This window comes from Gigantopelta aegis, chromosome 4, assembly GCF_016097555.1.
Source record: "Gigantopelta aegis isolate Gae_Host chromosome 4, Gae_host_genome, whole genome shotgun sequence".
In the NCBI taxonomy this organism is placed as follows: Eukaryota; Metazoa; Mollusca; class Gastropoda; order Neomphalida; family Peltospiridae; genus Gigantopelta; species Gigantopelta aegis.
In genome coordinates this window covers 25688416-25711164 of record NC_054702.1, presented here as the reverse complement: position 1 = coordinate 25711164, position 22749 = coordinate 25688416, and the positions used below count along the sequence as shown (strand labels likewise).

Sequence of the window (22749 nt, the reverse complement as noted above, 5' to 3'; positions counted from 1 at the left end):
TGAACTAGGTCTGCAAACTGCAGTAACATGCTATCTCTACATCGCCACAGTTACAGCATGCATTGTTTACTTTTCCCTTTCAAGTTTCTGGCACAGGAAATAAGTTTAATGACATGCGTGTTTTGATTGGTTGGACACGTCACGTGGTAGTTAATCCCACACATATGAACTTGGAAATCTCGCACTTAAGAACTTGGAAATCACCAATTGCGACGACAGGTTAATCTCGATCAAGTAAACCCGGTCACGCTTTGAACTTCAGTGTTTGTTTTATTTACCTGTTGTTTTCTAATTTTACACTTCGCTGACATGTGGTTATCGGCAATCAGGAAAACAATTTACTTTAATGGTAACGCACATGCAATGACTTTGCTTGACCTATTTGTGTATCGGTCTGGATAATGCGTCACAGCTGCCGATACAAGATGATACCTTTTTTGTTCACCAATTAACAACGGATTAGATGTCGCCGTTATATTCTTTTGATATCGGTCTGACACGGGATAATGCCCTGTATTTGAGCAATTGGCATCACCGTTCCTGGCGACATAAATAGTAGGACCCAAAATGTATAACCCACTACCGAATACACTGAACCATCTATTACCGTGTGTCACACTGTCGTACCCTCATTTAAATTTAATTATTTTGATAGTGGGTTTAGATATCAACCATGAGTTTGCTCAATTATTTTTCCCCTGGGGGAGGGCAAACGCGAATGACGATGGATCACACTTGACAAAAAACCAAACGTACAACACGACAAAAACTTAAAGTTACAACATGATTTAAGTGTTTGTTTTATTTTACTGTTATACTCGTAAATGTGTAATGTTACAATTTTTTTTATAAAAATCCAGTTATAATTGATCAGGAATTTGGGCTAGTGACTTTTCAAAATATTTGTCATACTCTGATTTTCAGTAAGTTCAGTGTTTATATTCAATTAAAGTTCAATCTGAACTTGAGATAGACGTGCCCGAACCTTCTGTTGGATATGGGCACGTTAATAAAAGTTCTCTCTCTATCTCAATCTGACGTGAACTGTCATACATACATCTACTGTGAGCTGACCTTTGAATGGAATGAACGCGTGCCTCATACTGACAGCGACACTTGGCGCTGTCGAGTTCTCAGTCACTCTGGAAACCTGTCGACCTGCAGCAAACTCTTGTCTCAACCGAGAACTTTTCCTTGTGTTTCTGTGACTTGCTGCCATGCCATTTCCTGTTGGACTATCTCCAATAACATCTGAAATGCAAAGAAAATGTGGTCCTTGTTTTTGTTTTCCATAGGCATCCATTAAGTATCCGAGGACCTGCTAAATCTTATCATGACAGAATCACAAACACTGTTGTTAGATAGGCCTTGTCTTTCTTTTGTCAAATTCTACCATGTACTATTTGGATTCCCCCAACTTTACAATATTCCCCCACGCCTACACCCACCACTCACAACCATCTACACACAACACACCCACCTACTCCCACACCTACCACTCACAACCATCTACACACAACACCCACCTACAAACACACGCACGCACAAACGCACACACACATCCACTGACACTTGCACACAATCATACACACATCTTACCTGGCAGTGTTATCTGGAAGTCTTTTGGGACGTTCTGCAGATTGGGCTCCGACATGCTGACCCGTCCCGTGGCGGTGTGGAACTGACACTCGCTGAAGATCCGGTACATGTCCAGCTTTGGGCAGAACATCTTCTCCTTCTGGAGGGGAAACACATGCTTCGTCAGAGCGTTGGTGATGCGCCGCCACTCCAGGATGACGCCTGGCAGCGGGTGGAATAGCTTCAGTTTCTCCAGGACGTCCTTGGAGGTGCTCAGGCTTGTCTTCTGTTTGCCCCTGTTGGAGCCAACTCCCCGACGGTTGGGACCTAAAGTCCTCAATAGGGGAGGTACTGCCTTGGGGTCTCCATTAATTGGAAGCTGTAGTTCTGTGTATAAAACCTAAAATGGGAAAGCAAGATATAGTCACATCACCTGACCAGGCAAAAATGGAACTTAGTTAATCATAATTTAGACTTGATTTAATTATATTAAGCAAGCATGTGAAAACATTTGGCATGGATGATGTCGAAACATACAATGAATGAATGAATGAATGAATGAATGTTTAATGACACACCAGCATGAAAGGTACATCGGCTTTTGGGTTTCAAACTAAGGTAAATGCATCAATGCGAAACATAACAATTGCCTGATTTTCTGCAAATGACTTTTTTTTCCTGCCAGTTTGAATCTGAATCTCCTGTGAAAATAAAGCACATGCATCCTCAATGTTTAATATTTAATGTGCTCTATCAGTTTCAAAATTAAATGACAACCTATAATAAGCTACAGACACCAAAATGTTATTAATTTAAACCTAAAACTGACCAAACAATTATGTAAAATTATTGTTAATCATGTCCAAAACAAATGTATGGGAACTGAAAATGGGTTTCGCAAAACTATGCAGGCGACACATAAACAAAACAACCAGACTTGTACTTTTGAGTTATGGATAGCACACAGGTTTATTAAATTGGAGATGGGTTAGTAAATGATGTTATAATATTCTGAGTTGAGCTTGTAAGTTTAACACTTTCGGCTGAATTTACGAAGCCTGTTTTTCTTAAACGCAGGTGTTTCAGCATTGTAGTAGTTACATGCATGTAAGTCTAAAACAGGCTTCTTAATTCAGCCCTTTATGTTTATAAAATGACCTGTGAGACATCTTCAGTTGAGGAGAGAGAAAAAGGATGACCTGCAGTCTGATAGGCCTGCTCCTCCAGGGCGGACATCTTGGCCAGCATCACATTCTTCTGGCTCTCACACTCCGTCTCACTGAAACCTGCACAAATAAGAACATAGAACTGAAGAAAACCTGGATAAGAGGAAGGAAGGAAATGTTTTATTTAACGCCTCACTCAACACATTTTATTTACGGCTATATGGTGTCAGACATATGGTTAAGGACCACACAGATATTCAGAGAAGAAACCCACTGTCGCCACTTCATGGGCTACTCATTTCGATTGGCAGCAAGGGATCTTTTATATGCACCATCCCATAGACAGGACAGCACATACCACGGCCTTTGATGTATCAGTCGTGGTGCACTGGCTGGAGCAAGAAATCTGGATAAGAGGGACAAAAGCAAAGACATCCTGACCGTAGAAGTGAAGGGGAAAGAAATAATTAGCTATCATGTTATTGCAATAGGTTGGCAAGAACTTAGTGGAAGATTTTAGCCATATGACTGGCTGTTGGAATGTTGGGTCCACACCACGGAACTGGTAAAACAAAGAAAGTGCCACAAGGTTAGAGGTCAGGTTATGTATAAAAATAAAATAATTTACTGCATATAACAGCAATTGGAATATGCAAAAGTTATTAACAGGGTTATAGATGATTAACATGTTTGTACTTGTACTTAATTTGGGCATACATATTTTGGGCACATCATTTATTGTCTTGACTTTGAGACAATTAAAAGTCTTGCCTTCTTAGTTTCTAAAATATATTTGTTTAATTAGAATATACTCCTAATTTACATTTAAATATCTATAATATCTGGTTCTGCACCTAGCTTCTGAAATATTTTTAAATAGTAAAAACAAAACTGATTTTTAAATATTACATTACAGCACTCACCGAATCCATTCAGATCCATCCTTGCCATGATAATGACGGCTGGCATCTCTACAGAAGAAAATGCAGAAAACAGTGATTTTTCTTTCAGCTTCTCGAGGAAGTAGTCCATGAGTTTCCACGCGAGTACACTCTCAACGGTGGCCCTGTAGCGACCGGTGCCAGTCTTCTGGGCTGCCAGTCCCAGGCTGCCTCGACCAGTACTCCCACCCACACCTCAAAGAAAGGAGCAGAATGGTGGTTTAACAAGACCTCAGCACTAATTAATTAGGAGAAAAAGCACATGTTTGTTTAATAACACTATAACAATGGTAATAAAAAAAGCCCAAAATATTGCCCAAACTAAATCAGTGCATTTAATAAATACATCTGAGATTCTATTTGGCCCAACTTGCCCAACTCTTTTATATTAAAATTATTGTCTACAAATAAAAATACATAATGATCTATTGAAGTATGATGACCAGAAATACATAGAATATACAGATTTTATATTAATGTTTTAAGCAAAACCAAATTAAATATTTTAATAGTAATGTCTGTGTAACAACACAAAGATATTATATGGGATTGACTGTCTGTAATTTGAATTGAATGTAAGGAACACAGTTGTCTTCCAGATACTGTGGATGAGGGCTCTGGTTGCTGTCACTGTTTGCTGGGTTTGTTTTATGTTCCCTTATTTCTTTCCATCAGTATACATGTATGATATAACAAGAGATTTACCTTGAAGCAGTGGAATTTCACTGGGAATGAAGTTTGTGACGAGACCGTGCAGATTGAGTTCCCTCGCCCCAGGGTCAAGCAGCCAGTGAGCCACTCTAGGGTCGTGGAACCTCCCTGAGGGCTGGACACCACACCCCCTGCACATGACCGAGTACTGGCACTTCACGTCATACACATCTATTGTGATGGGATCTTTTGTCGGAGAACTCTCAATGACTGTCTTGATGGCTTCCAGTCTCTGGGCCACAGTGAGGGTCGAGTCGAGAGGGGGAGGGGCCAAGCTGTCATTAGGGTCTCCTGTTCAAAACAATATTTATGTATACCGTATATTCTTGTCTCTTAGTCGAGTTTGGCTATATAATAATATAAGTTCAGTCTCTAATTTCATACCATGACACCATAATATTGTTATCAACCCACAAATAACAGTCTAAAAAAAAAAGAGGAAAATTAAATGTATTTCTTGATTTCAACAAATGTAGTCCTCTACAGTGCGAATGATTTAGCCTATGCGACCATTTTTTCCCCCCATTTCATACTATCTATATAGATATAAAAAATAGAAATAGGCGCCATCTGACTCCTAAATTAATAAGTTAAAAGTAGAGGGCTGAAATGTGAATCATGAATGCAACATCTGAATTAATGAGTTATTTTAGGAATTTTGATGTAGCACATCGGTATCAATTTTCAATCATAACTCCTAGCATCAACAGAGAACCTATTTTCAGTGGATGGTGAAGAATTCTGGAACAGCTCTCACCTTCCACCTGAGTGTTAGTCAGTGATATGTAGTATGTGTCACGGTTCTCCCATGACACTGCCATTCCTACAACAATGCGGCCGTCCCCCAGGTCCAACTCAGTGCTGTCTGGCATTGCCACCGATGTTGTGTCTGGTAGGTAAAAACAATATCAAAATACATACATGTATTTATAATATATTTTATGCATGTCAGGCATTGAATTTGGCACTTTTCTAATTTATGATTTCACTGGAACCATAAAAATAATGTAAAGTAAATATTTTGGGATTGCATCTCATAAACTTACATTTCTGAACTAAAATCTGGAAATTTTGTTAGCACAGAATCAATTTAATATGCTTAATAACACAAGAGTTTAAGCAGTTACCTGCCAAATGTGGATTAAAGAAGAATTTGGTGAATATATTCCATTGTTAAATTACCAAAAAAGCTCATTTCAAAATCAAATAAAAACAATTGTTTAAAGAGCCTTAATTTTGCAAAGAAATAACAAATATTAATAATAATAATAAAAAAAATAAGAACAAATCACCTGTAATTACAATCCATTGGTGATAAATGTTTTAGAATCAAAACACAATACCAACCACTGATTGGAAACAAATATTTGTGAAATACATTTTGTTAATTCAGTCCTTGACATCATGTAACTATCGCGATCAGCAACAGGCTGAGTAATAAATCCTAAAACTTCCATTGATATTAAAGTATGCTCTACATGTACTTACTCTTTATGAAATTGCCTCCAATACCAACACCAGGTTGAGGTGGTGGTGCGGGTTTCTTCTCACATGCCAGACACAGCGAGTACCTGGACTTCTCCCTCCACTCTGAGATGAATCTCTGGAAAAGCATCTTGTCTGCACACACGTCAATGATGGTGAAGGATTGCTGGGTGAGTAAAAAACTGTAATCAGCAGACTCATCACAATCTCCAACACCATCCTTCTGTACAAGTGGATCAGGCAGCTTGTCCTCATCACCTGAAGCACCTACTGAGACTGAAGTCCTCTCGCCATCAAGGCAAGAAGCCAGGTCTTTGTTAAAACTTAATGAATGAACATCAGCCTTTTTGTTATCACTCACTGAAACTGGATTTGTTTGTCTGTCAAGACAGGAAGCAAGGTCTTCATTGTCTCCACATCCTTGATAAGGCTTTTGCAAGACACCATTCATCATCCAAGATCCATTTCTCGAATCCAATGTCTGTGTCACACCAGGTTTCTTGTGACCTTTAGACGACTCATTTACATGTCCATTCTTATTGACTTTTGAGTTAGAGCACTGCTTAGAGTTTGACTTATCTTTTGGAGAAGTTTTTTTCTTCAGTTTTGTGTGGTGAGAATTCAAGTTCTTGTGTAATTCAGTAGACTTGTCTACCTGGTTCTGCTGCAGTCTGCCTCTTGCCTTTCTGGCGGGCGTGTACCTCAGACGAGGAGACATCACCACATTATTGTTGTCTGGCGGTGTGGGAGGAAGACAGTCGCTTCCAGTGCTGATGTTTTGTAAGGAATCCGCATCATCTGGAGAATCCTTGTTCTCTTCAATTCTTTTATCAACATCGATGTCAGAACTTTTTTGTTTTGGCTTATTAGAAACTGTTTGTTCCATAGCCTTTTTATTAAAACATAATGATTGACTATCAGACTTTTTGTTAAAGTGTGATGATTGAATACTGTTTGAACACATTCCAGTTGAACCCGATTCCATATTCTGCTGATCCACTTTTGTTGGTTCAAACGTAGCTTCAGTATGTTTAGTTATCACAGATAAGAAATCATTGTTATCACCATCACCAAGTTTTCTGTCGTTTTTGGAAAGTTTTCTTGTTTCTTCTTCAGGACTGCTCACCTCAAACTGATCATCAAGCACCTTCTCCATCATGGAAAATGTCCACGAATCGTCTGTACCAACAGCTGCTATTGGTGTGTATGTTTTACAGTCATTATTAGCTTTATCGATGGTCAAAGCATTAACATTCTCCATAGCTGCATCAGCCAAGGAACAAGAGAAAGAATCACTCATGGAAATATTTTCATTAAATCCTGTTCCAGGATAAATACAAGCTACAGCAGTTTTACATTCAGTCTCATTATTAATTACAACCGTGTCGGCCACCTGACGATCTAAAGCTCTGTTGAAAGATTCAGGTTTATTTTTAACATCTGCATTTGGTATTCGCAGCTCTGTGTAGGAAGCATTGGCATCATCCTGAAATGTGGAATCCATGAAATCACTGGATGTATAGTTAACCCTGTCATAATTACTAGCAGCAACTAAAACACTGCAATCGTCATCTTTTTGCAATGAACAAATGCAGTCCTCTGCAAGCATAGTTTTGAAAACGCACTTCTTGTTGAAAGACAACTTGACTTCTGCTTTACGGTCCATATCTAATCTAACATCATCGTCACCCTGAAGGAGGTTTTCAGACTGTTCAGTGAACAGATTTGGTGAAGTTTCCTTCTTTTCCGTATTGCACTGATCGTCCCCATTTTTGAATGAAACTCGCACTGGACACATTGGATTATCTTTAACAACGTCTGCTATCTCATTGGAGATCTGTGTGTTGAAAAGAAAGCTGTCCGTGAACTCATCATCCTGCATCTGATCAGACTCACCACCATCATCTTTAGCAGAGTCTTGGTGAGGTTTTACGACCTGCGCTTTCTGGGATAAACTTAGCAAAGTCTCGGCAGAGAACGACTGAGAAAACATGTCTTCAGTCAAATTGTCATTCATCAAGTCCGATGTGGTGACAATGTTCACTACAGGCTCCAATGGAATACGTGGAATGTCATCATCGTCTACTGGGAGGAACATTGCATTACTATGGCCATCAACTTTCACATCACCTTTCACATTTTCTGTCTCATTTTTTTCAACTCTTTCCACAGTATTGTGTACACCATCACACTTCTTTATCTGTTGTATATCATTGGACTTTGTTACCTGGTGAACAGAATCACACTTTGTTATCTGGAAATCTTTCAAAACTGAGTTATCCAATCTACGTGCATCTGCACTGAAATCATTTCTAGTTTTATTTTCTGAGGTTTGTGGAAAGTCTTTTTTTACAGTACGATCATGTTTCTTGGCAAACATTTTGTTGAATGAAACTGTAGGTGAAACGTCATTAAACAAACATTTTTCTGTTGATGATTTTTTCTGTTCACTATCTGGTACCTGTAGGTTGCAAGTTTTTATTGATGGTTTATTAAGTTGCAACATACATTCCATTTGTTTTTGTACAACAGGATTCTTTGAATTCAGAATATTAATCTCAACTCTGTTGGCAGCTAGGGGCGACTGTGCAGTAGGCTGGGAACATTTCCTCATTGCAGGTGGTGGACTTAGGACCTCCCCAACAAACGACCTATCCTTATTACAAGTATTGGTGATATTTAGTGCTGAAACAGTTTTATTTGATGGAGATTTTTTACTTGATCTTGAGCTCCTTCTTGTTCTGGATATATTTCCTGAACTGTTTCTTTTATCCGTGATTCCATCTTGCTCGGCTGACACAGGACTTGTCTGTTCCTTCTGTGTCTCCGATGATCTCCACTGAATTCCGAGGCCTCCCAGTTCTGCCTCTATGATGGACTTGGCTTCACTGATAATAGCCTGTGCAGCCTCCAGCTCTGTGACTCCCTTCTTACCGGTCAGCCAGATGCAGTGTGCCTTCCTGCGCTCTGCCAGCTCCCACTCCGACTCCCCATCTGATCTTTTGGTGCTGTTGGGTAAAGAATAGGATAACAGGTAAACTTACTAAAACATGTATTTTCTGTTGAAAACATACAAAATTGGAGAAAACTTGAGGTGTTTTCTCTTTTAAGAATACTTCATCTGTAACCGAAACAGGAAGGAGGACTCATTGGAAGAATTTTAAGCCATCTCATTGGCTGTTGGGATGTTCGGACCAGACTACTATCCTTAGGGAATATGCATTTGTTTGAGGTCAGGTTAAGTAGAAAAGAAAAGTAGACTTAATAAAACGTGTTCTGTCCACTGAAAAATATACAGTAGTAAATGTAGAAAGACTGTCCTGAGTTTGCTGCCATTTTAAAATGTTAAAATGTTACTGACCAACAGTTTTTTTAATAAAATAAAATAAATTGAATATGTATTAGATATATTTTAGAATATCAGTGTCTATAAATTCATTGAGTTTCTGGCTGTATTAATGTTTGTAGTAGCTCCAACTTCATTTTACTTCCTAATATATATGTTTTGTATGTACAAAATTATTGTGTTGGAATTTCCCTGTGTTGAACACTCACTTGTAGGCATTGTGATTTACAATACGCAGACAGGCTAAAAACAGCCCACATAAATCAGCTTTTTACAGACTAGGTGGGCTGTTTTTAATGGAGAAAAAACCCTTTTGGGTGGGTCTCCCTAACAATAGATGTGCGATTGATTTAGGATCAATTCCCATCGGTTGGCCCATTGGGCTATTTCTCGTTCCAGCCAGTGCTCCACAACTGGTATAAAAAAGGCTGTGGTATGTACTATCCTGTCTGTGGGATGGTGCATATAAAAGATCCCTTGCTGCTAATCGAAAAGAGTAGATCATAAAGTGGCGACAGCAGGTTTCCTCTCTCTATATCTGTGTAGTTCTTAACCAGGTAACCGTAAATACAATGTGTTGAGTGCATTGTTAAATAAAACATTTTCCTTCCTTCCTTCTCTAACAATATGTTGACTGTTGTCTATTTTAAATTATTCACTTGATATTCCACATTTTATCTATTTTCTATATGCAGAAATTATACATGTACAATGTTCACTTATATTTCTGTTGTAACCTGCCTGATTAGACATTTACGTAGGCTATGGCTTAAAACACAAGGCCCAACGTGGATAAATATGTTTAACGACACACAAGCACAAGAAAATACATCAGTTATTGGGCATCAAACAAAGCTAATTATACGAAAAGGATTATTTATATTAAAAATAAAATATTAGGTCTAAGATTATTATCTTTGTCCTTCACTATGGCCACTATTGGACTTACCTTTGAAAAGGAGCCGATGTTTTCAGCAGGTTCTCCACATCTGAAGAGTCAGCATTGGCCAAGGATGCGATAGTCTGGTATCCTCCATTGTACAGAGTTCGGGCTCGCTGTCCATTAAGCAGGGAAACCCGCACCAGGTCGCACAGCTCTCGCTGAATTCCAAACGTCAGGCGGTTTTGAAACTGTGACAGGATCAGTTCCAGATTGTACCATCCCAGCCGACCACAGAAAACAGTCACCATACCTAACCACAGATTCAAGATTGATATAAATCACATACCAAAGACTTGACATTAAATTAGAAACCTTTTCAGACTAATTAATACTTCTTGTATGTTAAGCAAAGGATTTTTAAATATTTAACAACTTCTGTCAATGAAGTTTTTATCAGTTTCACAAACATTTTATATATTCAAAGATTCTTAAATTTTCTATTGTATTTAAAAAATTGTGATCAATAAAATTTTTTAAAAATTATCCTGCAATATTCATAAACTAAACAATGTCATATACTATAAAACTTCTGACTAATCATATTAATAATGGGTATGCTGGTATTTTAGTATTAATTTTCTTTTTATATTATCCTAAGAAACCCTTACAATTACTGTTATAAAAATATTTTAAATTTGTCTTAAAAACTACCTTAAAATCCCATTACTTTGTTTAAAAATTTTGTCAAAAGAATAAAAGAACCATAAAATCTGCATGTCCCAAAACAAAAATGTCACTATATAAAAGAAGTAGAAGAATTTAGGCCATCCCATTGGCTGTTCAGATGTTCGGACCAGACTACTAGCTGTTGGGGGGGGAGAGGGAGTGCACTTGTTTGATGACAGGTAATGTTGAAAAGAAATTAGCTGTTCAGGACCATTATTACGGATTCAGCTCCCTAAGTTGACCTATTAGCATCTGAGACACGCACCAGCAAATGTGGCCGCCGACTGCTGCAGAGACTGTAGCTGACCCTTGTTGCAGCTGTAACGTCTGACGACTTCTGGAAGCGGCACCTCGGACACGAGATCCAGCAGCACCAGCGATGTGTAGAACCGCCGATGGATGCCGAGAGATCGCAGCTGGCCGTCCGTCTTCATCAGAATGCGTCCTCTCACGGCTCTGGCGATGAACGACTCCTGCACTCCCACGAGTTCGGCGACGCGCAGTGCACTGGGAGAGAGCTTCTCCCACATACAGTAGAACTGGTACCAGTCGATGCTGGACGAGATCTCATGGCTGTAGATGGGCGTAACCTGAGACAGGTTTTGTTTTGAGATATTTTATTGATCATAAAAAAAAAGTCAAAAGGATTGCACAACAGGCAGAGCCTATGTAAGTGCTCTCCTAAACAAGATTGACATCAGATAATAGTCAATATTCATAATCATATATAAAACATAATAACTGAATGACAGGTGAATTGAAACAAAGTTAAACAAGGTGCGTGCAAAATTAAAAATAAACGCCCTCAAATTTTATGTAAAAGTAATTAAATGTTCATTTCACGACAGTTTGATTACCTGAACATTTCTTACATTTTTGATTTTAGATATGAAAAAAGTAAAGTTTGTTTTATTTAACGACGCCGCTAGAGCACATTGATTTTTTATCTTATCATCGGCTATTGGACGTCAAACATATGGTCATTCTGACACTGTTTTTAGAGGAAACCCGCTGTCGCCACATAGGCTACTCTTTTTACGACAGGCAGCAAGGGATCTTTTATTTGCGCTTCCCACAGGCAGGATAGCACAAACCATGGCCTTTGTTGAACCAGTTACGGATCACTGGTCGGTGCAAGTGGTTTACACCTACCCATTGAGCCTTGCGGAGCACTCACTCAGGATTTGGAGTCGGTATCTGGATTAAAAATCCCATGCCTCGATTGGGATCCGAACCCAGTACCTACCAGCCTGTAGACCGATGGCCTGCCACGACGCCACCGAGGCCGGTTTTTAGATATGAATGAAACACCCAAAAATTAAGCCATGTTAATTCTTAAATGTTTCAAAAATTAAAATATCAGAGTAAATTTTACCTTTCTGGTGCAAGAATGATTTAAAGGTTATTAAAAAAACAAAAACATAATTAACATTTATTTGATTACAAAGTATTACATTAAAAGACATGATGTTACAACTAATTTTGCACTTTATTTGTTTGGGTATTTTTTTAAAGGCTCAAAATTACCAAATGTTTGACATTCAACAGACAATGATTAATAAATCACTTTGCTCTAGTTGTAAAACAAACTTTAAACCTTTTTTTTAAAGGCAATAACCCTAATTATTACGAATATTATATTATATCATATGTATTTCTTCACAACCAGGACAGCATATACCACAGCCTCAGATATACCAGTTGTAGAATATTGGTTGGAATGGACAATATAAACAAATGAATCCACCAAGGAGGATCACTCCTACGACCTGTCACACTTCAAAACAGCATTCTACTGCTGAGCTACATCATGGTAAATATGAGATGAATATGTCAATAATTCATACCAGGTAGATAACATGCAGTTCACTCTCCAGGACAAAACACCTTCTGGCCCGCTGCAGTTCGGCAAACACTGAAAGCCCCTCGTCAGGAGATAATGCAGAGGCCAACACTGCCGCCCCTAGCTGGGTTGGGTAGAACCTCTCAGTTTTCACTCCAGCTGTACAAAAAATTATTAAATGAAAGGAATGTTAAGTTAATGACAACTCAGTATTCAGTATTATTCTGTCATGTAAACTGGCATGCAACCATATAATTAATAATACAAAACCTCTTGATGGTTTTCTAAAGTACAGTTACATATATATTTAAACTATGCTAAAACAGAAGTAATGAATAGAAGGAAATGGTTTATTTAATGACGCACTCAACACACTTTATTTACGGTTATATGGTGTCAGACATATGGTTAAGGACTACACAGATATTGAGGGAGAAAACCCGCTGTCACTAAGAAGTAATGAATGGAAGGAAGGAAATGTTTTATTAAACGACGCACTCAACACATTTTATTTACGGTTATATGGCACCGGACATATGGTTAAGGACCACACAGATATTCAGGGAGAAAACCCGCTGTCACCACTTCATGGGCTACTCTTCTCTATTAGTTAAAAGGGATCTTTTATATGCACTATCCCATAGACAAGACAGAACATACTACGGCATTTGATGTACCAGTCGTGGTGCTCTGGCTGGAGCGAGAAATAGCCCAATGGGCCCACTGACGGGGATCAATCCCAAACCGACTGCACATCAAGCGAGTGCTTTGTCACTGGGCTATATCTCGCTCACAGAAGAAAAGAATGGAGAGAAATGCCGGCACCATTTTAAATTCTTGTTGGGGATTGCAGCCGTGGACTATATTCAAATGTTTTTAAACAGAATTCTTTTTTACCAAGCACATTTTCTTAATTGCAGGGGTGGTACATGTAAGTATGTAGTTTATTTTGGTCAAGAAAATTACCCAAATTTTAGGGGATCTTGTTTTCTCCTTGCTATTTACTAATAAACATTTTGAAATTATACCTTCATCGGTCTCCGACTTCAATGTAACAAACTCATTTTCCTGTAAGAATGTGATGCAAGCCTCTATGAGTTCCCCAGTCTGGCTGTGTTCGGTAGACATGGACGCTGCTAACATTGTACACGATGCGTAAGCTGCAACATCCACAGGGGCAACAGCTACTCCACTCACCACAATCTGAAATGATATTTATGCCACATCAAACCATGACACAATTATTCATGTTTACTGCATGCATGAACAGACCATTTGAAAGGAAAGGAAAAGAATGTTTGTTTTAACTGCACCTCAGCACATTTTAAAATACAGCTATTTGTTGTCTTAACAAGACTGCCCCAAGTATAGTATGGTAATACAAGTTATTTACCAGCTTATCATGGAATATCACTAGCAACGGTAGTGGGGCTAACACAATGTAGAAAACCTGAATGAATTAAATCTGGTTATGTGTTCTCGTATTTCTTTCCATCGGTATATTTCCCAGTAATTTTTGTGTGTGTGTGTGTGTGTGTGTGTGTGTGTGTGTGTGTGTGTGTATATATATATATATGAAAAAATATATATTAGAAAATAAAATGACGTTTAAGCAACCAAAAACATTCAGACAACAGAAATTCACTGAATTTTTAAACAAGAAAAAGTATTCAAAATTAAGCATTTAAAAATTTGTTTTTGTTTAATGACACCACTGGAGCACATTGATTAATTAATCATCGGCTATTGGATGTCAAATATTTGGTAATTCTGACTCGTAGTCATCAGAGGAAACCCGCTACATTTTTTCTAATGAAGCAAAGGATCTTTTATATGCACTTTGCCACAGACAGTAAAGCACAACCCACAGCCTTTGTCCAGTTGTGGTGCACTGGTTGGAATGAGAAAAATACCAATCAGCTGAATAAATCCACCTAGGTGGTTCGATCCTGTGACGCAAGCACCTCAGCTGACTTCGCTAAATCTCATCCCCTTTTTTGTTATAAAGACTGTTGGTCAAGAACATCTTAAAAATGGCATCTCTATATAGTATCGGCCTCGGTGGCGTCGTGGTTAGGCCATCGGTCTACAGGCTGGTAGGTACTGGGTTCGGATTCCAGTCGAGGCATGGGATTTTTAATCCAGATACCAACTCCAAACCCTGAGTGAGTGCTCCGCAAGGCTCAATGGGTAGGTGTAAACCACTTGCACCAACCAGTGATCCATAACTGGTTCAACAAAGGCCATGGTTTGTGCTATCCTGCCTGTGGGAAGTGCAAAGATCCCTTGCTGCCTGTCGTAAAAGAGTAGCCTATGTGGCGACAGCGGGTTTCCTCTAAAAAAAACTGTCAGAATGACCATATGTTTGACGTCCAATAGCCAATGATAAGATAAAAAATCAATGTGCTTTAGTGGCGTTGTTAAATAAAACAAACTTTACTTTTACTTTACTCTATATAGTCTACTTAACTGCAGTACCTCGAGAATGGCTCGCTTCATGCAGGAACTGAGACCCTCGTGGTCTTCCCGTATCAAGCAGCTCTTGACGGGAGGTAACTCCGACTTCATCAAGTTGATCGCCTTTGTCTTCTCATTCTGCTTGCAAACCAATATACATTCTCCTAGAAACAAAACATAAATTCAAGTTGTGAATGCCAGGACCATTTACCGACGGATATTTAGCAGACAACGATTAGGATTAGGATCTTTTAATACATGATGTGACATGCTGATCGTGAGGTGTACTTACTCTGCTGAACTAAAATGGCTGTGGTCATTATGTATAACTGGCATAACATTGTTACTGTTATTTTATATTCTAAAATTATTGTATATTAAATACTATCTGGTGCAAAAAAAAACCCATGAAACAAAGACCGCAAAGATATTAATTAAAAACATATATACTAAGGCAGTTTTTCTAATTATTCTTCTGGATACTGCAAGCAAGATATCTTGATTGTTGTCATGCAAGTTGACACACTGTATTCACCAATTCATATTTTCTGCTGTTTTTCATATGGCACTGACTGAAATAATAGTAAAACAACCAGAAATAGCTTTGATAGAAACTACGATCAATTTACTTTTTCAGTGAGAAATAACTGTTAATTTTAGTGGAACAGTTGTTTTCGGCAGAATGTTACTCATTTTGAGGAATTAATAGCTGTTTGTGACTAATTTTATAATAAATTTCATCCTTTTACCAACAATCAAAATAATAAAATATTGTAGTTTGCTTTCAATAACAATTGTGGTTACAGTGATTGGGAATAATGGCCACATATGCTTGACATTTGGCCACAAATCCACATAATTAAGCACAACCTTTTCTTCTTTTTTTTTTTTTTTTTTTGCTTAATTTTAAACAACACCAACTGCTATAAAATATCATAAAAATTCAATTCAATTTAATTCTTTATTGTATGTAAGGTCATATAAAGTACAAATATAGTATTGATATTTCAGGACCAGTTATTCAAATAAAAACTATCGAAAAAAGGACTTATCCTTTCACATATCAACATTATTTTGTATTTACAAACATTTTACGTTAAAATCTGTAAGTTATAAACTTGTGCTCCATCATCATGGTTTTTGTCAAAAATTAATTCAATTCTCCAATTATGATTGTGGTATATATGACTAACCTGCAGTGTCTACTCCCGACCAGCCACCTGTTTGTGATGCTAGTACATCTGACTAACCTGCAGTGTCTACTCCCTTCCTGCCGGCCCGACCAGCCATCTGTTTGTATGTGATGCTAGTACATCTGACTAACCTGCAGTGTCTACTCCCTTCCTGCCGACCCGACCAGCCACCTGTTTGTATGTGATGCTAGTACATCTAACTAACCTGCAGTGTCTACTCCCTTCCTGCCGACCCGACCAGCCACCTGTTTGTGATGCTAGTACATCTGACTAACCTGCTGTGTCTACTCCCTTCCTGCCGGCACGACCAGCCACCTGTTTGTGATGCTAGTACATCTGACTAACCTGCAGTGTCTACTCCCTTCCTGCCGGGCCGACCAGCCATCTGTTTGTATGTGATGCTAGTACATCTGACTAACCTGCAGTGTCTACTCCCTTCCTGCCGACCCGACCAGCCATCTGTTTGTATGTGATGCTAGTACATCTGACTAACCTGCAGTGTCTACTCCCTTCCTGCCGGCCCGACCAGCCATCTGTATGTGATGTTAGTACATCTGACTAACCTGCAGTGTCTACTCCCTTCCTGCCGGCCCGACCAGCCATCTGTTTGTATGTGATGCTAGTACATCTGACTAACCTGCAGTGTCTACTCCCTTCCTGCCGGCCCGACCAGCCATCTGTATGTGATGCTAGTACATCTGACTAACCTGCTGTCTACTCCCTTCCTTCCGGCCCGACCAGCCATCTGTATGTGATGCTAGTACATCTGACTAACCTGCTGTGTCTACTCCCTACCTGCCGGCCCGACCAGCCATCTGTTTGTATGTGATGCTAGTACGTCTGACTAACCTGCTGTGTCTACTCCCTTGCTGCCGGCCCGACCAGCCATCTGTTTGTACGTGATGCTAGTACATCTGACTAATCTGCTGTGTCTACTCCCTTCCTGCCGGCCCGACCAGCCATCTGTTGGTACGTGATGCTAGTACATCTGACTAACCTGCTGTGTCTACTCCCTTTCTGCCGGCCCGACCAGCCATCTGTTTGTACGTGATGCTAGTACATCTGACTAACCTGCTGTGTCTACTCCCTTCCTGCCGGCCCGACCAGCCATCTGTTTGTACGTGAGGGCCTCGATGACCTTCCCATGGAACATCACCGAGCGGATGATCACTCGCCGTGCTGGCAGGTTTACACCCGACGACAGCGTCGATGTGGCAACCAAGACCTTGAGGCTGCCGTTTCGGAACGCTCCCTCAATGATGTCACGCTCATCAAAGGTTAAACCTGAAAATATTTATTCATTCACAACTCCTTAAGCAGCATTCTCATTATGCGATTCATCACACAGACTTGTCTCATGTGATCGAATCGTACTGTGAGAACATCTAAGTCATGCCGATTAGAACACATCCTATTTCTCATGACAAATCGCATGCGACAAGTTGGTGCAACAAATTGCATTATGAATATGCAGCTTTACATTAAGTCATTACTTAAAAGGTGTGTTAACAAAACTTAAGTCCTTGAGAGATGTTAATTGGTGTTTTATGTTCTCAATAATTATACTGGTAATTTCATAATACATGTATCACTGGTTTTTATAGCCATCTAATGGGATTTAATCTATTTTGATATAACTGCTGTGAATTTAATATTGCATTGTATATCAAACAAGCAATTTATACAGATATCTCCATTTTGCACTCTTTTCTCAATTTTTTAAAATGTCTTTTGAGAATGATAATAGTATGGCTTTTTCTGCAGCTACAATTGTAAGTAGATTTATTGCAATAAGCAAGGCTATAAACTGCATCAAAGTCATGGTCACGAATACTTTCCTGAATAATAAGCACACCAAAATTAAGTATGAACAAGCAGATAACTAGTCCAATTCACCCCATAACCACTAAAATAGGAACACGTATTAGCTTAAAATAGCTTTAAATGTACTAAAATATTTCTAACTCTTCAGCAGATAGGGGCCCATACACTAAAATCCTGAAATGTAAAAAAAATCCAATTTTCAACTGCACACAATTAACGACTACCTGTAATTGATATTATTTTTTGTAATGAAAGCTGACAAGATAAACTGGCTGATAAAACAAATGTAGGCTTCAAGCGTCAAACCTGCGTGGTGAAATGCCACACCATATGGCACAGTCTTGCCCAGTGTGCTGTCGACACCAACAGGAGTTCTCTGTAACTGTAGATACACATCCCGCAGAGCCGTGGCGTTCAGTGGGATCCGAAACAGCTCCGATGCCTTCTGAAAACCTAAAAGCAGCACAGAAAAAGGTAAAGGTAAGGAATATTTGTTTAATGATACCTCTGCACATTTTAAACTTTGGCTATTTGGAGTCTAACATAATGGTTATTTCAACACTATTGCATTGCGACTAGCTATGCAGGTTTCAAAGATTGCTGCATATTATAAATGTTAAATAGTTGCTGACCAATTTTCAGTTGCTTAGCAACTGTCGTTAATCAAATTTTTAAAAATAAAATATTTCACGAGAGATAGCAAAAAAAAAGAAAAAGAAAAATGCTATTGCCACATAGGCTACTCGAAATGAAAAATGAGCAAGGGGTTTTTCATATGACCTTTTCCATCCAGGACAGTACATACCACGGCATTTGAAGGACCTACGTTAAATGAGGTTAATAGATCATACGATCCATTGCATGTCAAACACGTGCTCTACTACCGAGCTATAACCCACCCTTATGTGGAATTATTTTCACAATTTTATTGTATGGCTGTCTTTGCTGATAGTGACTTTTTTTCTCAAAATATCAGTTAGAACTCTTTAACAATAGGCTCACCAAGATTTCCGAACTTACCTTGCCCTTTGTCAGTCGCAGCTGTTGGTGGATTTTTCATCATCATGTAAAATTCTCTTGCGATAGTCTCGCAGAGTTTCTCACACCAGTTCTTGGTGGGACAGAAGATGAGTACGGCATGGCCGGCCAGGACGGTCTCCAGACACAGTGGAATGATGTGGTCCTCATCGCCCTTGCAAACATGGCACATATTGATGTCGCCAATCTTTCGCATTTCACTGTTGAATAACACCGCACCCAGCTTGAGGCACTCTGTGAGGGGCACAGGTCGAAAGTCAGTTCGGAAAACATCGGCGTGTAACCACCTGGCCAGCAGGTCCAGGTTAGGTAAGGTGGCACTCATTCCAACTATCTGCACAGGGTTGTAATCGCCAGATGACCTGAAATACATCCAAGAAAATTTTAGGACAAAAATACCAAAAACATTTATAACTGCAGACTAGACTACCAGACATTAAAATCTCACATCACTGCTAGACCTTGTCATCTAAGGGGAGCTATTGCTCTCCATCACTCCCGAGACTAATTCAAGGTGAGTAATTTTTCGCTCCCCTTAGTGAGTCTATATGGTATCTACAGTGAAACTCCTCTAAACCAGACACCTGCAGAACCAAGTAAAAAGTCTGGTTTTAAGAGGTATCCGGTTTACAGAGGTTCTCTTCTGCACTTATATTTAAAAAGGAACCATGAAAAATGTCCGGTTTTAAGGGAATTCTGGTTTACAGAGGGTCTGGTTTTGAGAAGTTTCACTGTATATGGTAATATCTTAAATGGCTCCTCGTAATTAAGTTAGGGGAGCAATTAATGACTCCCCTCAAATGTTTTAATAGTGAAGCCTGCACTACTAGAATTGAGATCTTTCTAACCCCTACCACTAATAATGTTAAATCCTAACCCTACTACTAGATGTATGGTGTGCTACAACAACTTGTTCTGAATGTGCACATAAAACAGCTCACTCACTAGATCATAAATGCCATCACCACCACTAATATTAAACATATACATAGAGAATAAAGAGAATAACTATTTAATAACGTCAGATATCTGCTTTATCCTGTAAAGGTAAGAATGGGAAATTCCGTGAGGATCGGCCTGAACAAAATAAAGCAGATATTCCATGTCATTAACTAGTTATTATCTTTATCCTGCAGACCATAAAAATTAAGGGGAAAAGCTATTATTTGTTATTTCAGCCACATTGTACAAGAACCTTGAGGTCAAATGAGCGATTTTGTAATGTAGCTATGTGTGTGACGTCACATGAATGACGTCAAAAGCTATATCCTGCTAGTAGCAGGCTATGACTTTGCTTTATCCGTCATCATATTCTGTCAATAGAAATGGTGGTTGCAGGATAAATATTAAATACCACCAGCCCATGTTGAGTGTAGACAGCATCGCAGCTTTATACAAAGACTGTTCTAAGATTCTGCTATGGCCCCAATGACAGCACTAAGTTCATGGACCCCATTCCACGAAGCGATCTTAGTGCTACGATCACCTTAAATACATAAGGTAGTTATACACTTAAGGTGATCTTAGGGCTAAGATCGCCTCGTGGAACGGGGCCCTGTTCAGGATGATGTCTTACTTTTCTCCAGCTTTAGGTCTGCCCTTGTTGGCCACATAGGCAATCTTTGTAAGCAGAAGTTCGAGGAGATATCCACGGTGTGAGTCTCCTACCATGTGCAGCTCATCCACCACAATAATACCTGCAATAAAACAATAATTACAACTACACAACCATTAATACCTACAACATACACCATAGCGGACATCAGGTGAAGGAAGGAAGAAAATATTTTATTTAATGATGCACTCAACACATTTTATTTAGTTATATGGCGTCAGACATATGGTTACGGACCACACATATATTGAGAGAGAAAAACCCGCTATCGCCACTTCATGGGCTACTCTTTTCGATTAGCAGCAAGGGATCTTTTATATGTACCATCCCACAGACAGGACAGCACATACCACGGCCTTTGATGTACCAGTTGTGGTGCACTGGATGGAGCAAGAAATAGCCCAATGGACATCAGGTGAGTGCAATACCACTCTCCATTATAGTTAGGCTAAAACCGTTCGTTTTTGTTTAACGACACTACTAGAGCACACTGGAGAAAACTTGAGGTGTTTTCTCTTTTAAGAATACTTCACCTTGCCTCAAACAAATGCACATTCCCCTAAGGATAGTAGTCTGGTCCAAACATCCCAACAGCCATAGGGATGGCCTAAAATTCTTCCAACGAGTCTTCCTCCTTCACATGACAGTAACTTCCTTCCTTTTCTTTCGCTGATTTGGTTCTTTAGGGGAATCTGTATTTGTTTGAGGCCAGGTAAAGTAGAAAAGAAATTATTTATTAATCATCGGCTATTGGATGTCAAACGTGGTTATTTTGACATGCAGTCTGAGGAAACCCGACACATTTTTCTATTAGTAGCAAGGGTATATTTTTACATGCACAATCCCACAGACAGGATAGCTGTAGCTGGAATGCACCAACAGTCACATCTCAAAATGCGAAAATGTGCCTTATTCAGGTCACTGAAAATTGGAAAAATACATGTAGTTTCATTTGCCTGAAGATTACAAAAGTTTAGTTTCACAAAAAAAAAACCCCCACCAACCCCAGAAGATAAAATTTAGGACATCACATACATGGTTATATCATGTTATACAAAATGAAATTGGTTATCTGTAATTTGTTTTCAGGTTTCTGTAAAGTTTAAATTCAGCTTACCCAGCTGGTCAGTTGTTTTCTCCTCTATAAGCCGGTTAATGAGACTGTTGCCCTTCTCGATGGTACACACAGCCACATCAACAGCATTGAAGCCTCCAGGTGGACTATAACCGCCCATAAAACCACTGACTCGGATACCGGCATCCTGGTACAATTGCTGAAAAAACATTGTGCATAGAAAAAAAAAATATATATATATTACTCATCTCAAAATACAAAAGGAAAGGAATATACATGTATGTTTATTGACAACTCAGCACATTTTGAACAATATTTACTTCAGTGTGTAACCTATCGTCTGCCTCCTAGCATAACTGCCTAAACTAATTTTTAGATCTAAAACTAGACTACAACTGAATTTTATACAAACAGAAATGAACTCTTGAAAGATTATTTAACAAAAACAAGAAGAACAAGATTACTACAACACTTGATGACGGTAGACTGGGAAACGATGGAATAATTTATTTGAAATTTTAATTAATGACATTTGCACAATATAACACCAGTTTATTTTCTACAATAGTTTAGTGATCTCTGTAAAATAGACAATGATGTATGAGATGACACAGAACACATCATGGCCCGATATTACCTGAAGTGAAAACATCTTTTCTCTGGTGACAGACACGAAGGGCAAAATGAAGAGAGCCTTCTTCCGGGTCTCCAACACCCGTTTGAGAATGAGCAACTCGGCAACCATCGTCTTGCCAGCACTGGTTGGTGCAGCGTAAACTAGGTTACCACCACCTACAACAGCATGAAAATAAATTAAAATACCAATTCACAAAGTAACGGTGAAAACAATCAAGTACAACAGATGACA

The 22749-nt window shown here is 39.0% G+C and overlaps 1 protein-coding gene across 2 annotated transcripts in view; it reads right to left on the bottom strand.

The window, feature by feature from the left end:
* Positions 1–22749, bottom strand: part of LOC121370276 (DNA polymerase theta-like) — a 38290-nt gene that overhangs the window by 8219 nt on the left and 7322 nt on the right. For both annotated transcript variants that reach the window (XM_041495409.1, XM_041495410.1), the window contains 18 exons: positions 22519–22673; positions 21924–22080; positions 20768–20888; positions 19174–19553; positions 18460–18606; positions 17401–17613; positions 15158–15300; positions 13708–13882; positions 12684–12838; positions 11102–11426; positions 10177–10420; positions 5885–8889; positions 5154–5285; positions 4391–4687; positions 3668–3880; positions 2737–2864; positions 1600–1978; positions 1075–1251 (listed from right to left, as the gene is read on the bottom strand). In XM_041495409.1, the coding sequence (XP_041351343.1) occupies positions 1075–1251; positions 1600–1978; positions 2737–2864; positions 3668–3880; positions 4391–4687; positions 5154–5285; positions 5885–8889; positions 10177–10420; positions 11102–11426; positions 12684–12838; positions 13708–13882; positions 15158–15300; positions 17401–17613; positions 18460–18606; positions 19174–19553; positions 20768–20888; positions 21924–22080; positions 22519–22673 (6546 nt within the window). The remainder of the gene's footprint in view (positions 1–1074; positions 1252–1599; positions 1979–2736; positions 2865–3667; positions 3881–4390; positions 4688–5153; positions 5286–5884; positions 8890–10176; positions 10421–11101; positions 11427–12683; positions 12839–13707; positions 13883–15157; positions 15301–17400; positions 17614–18459; positions 18607–19173; positions 19554–20767; positions 20889–21923; positions 22081–22518; positions 22674–22749) is intronic.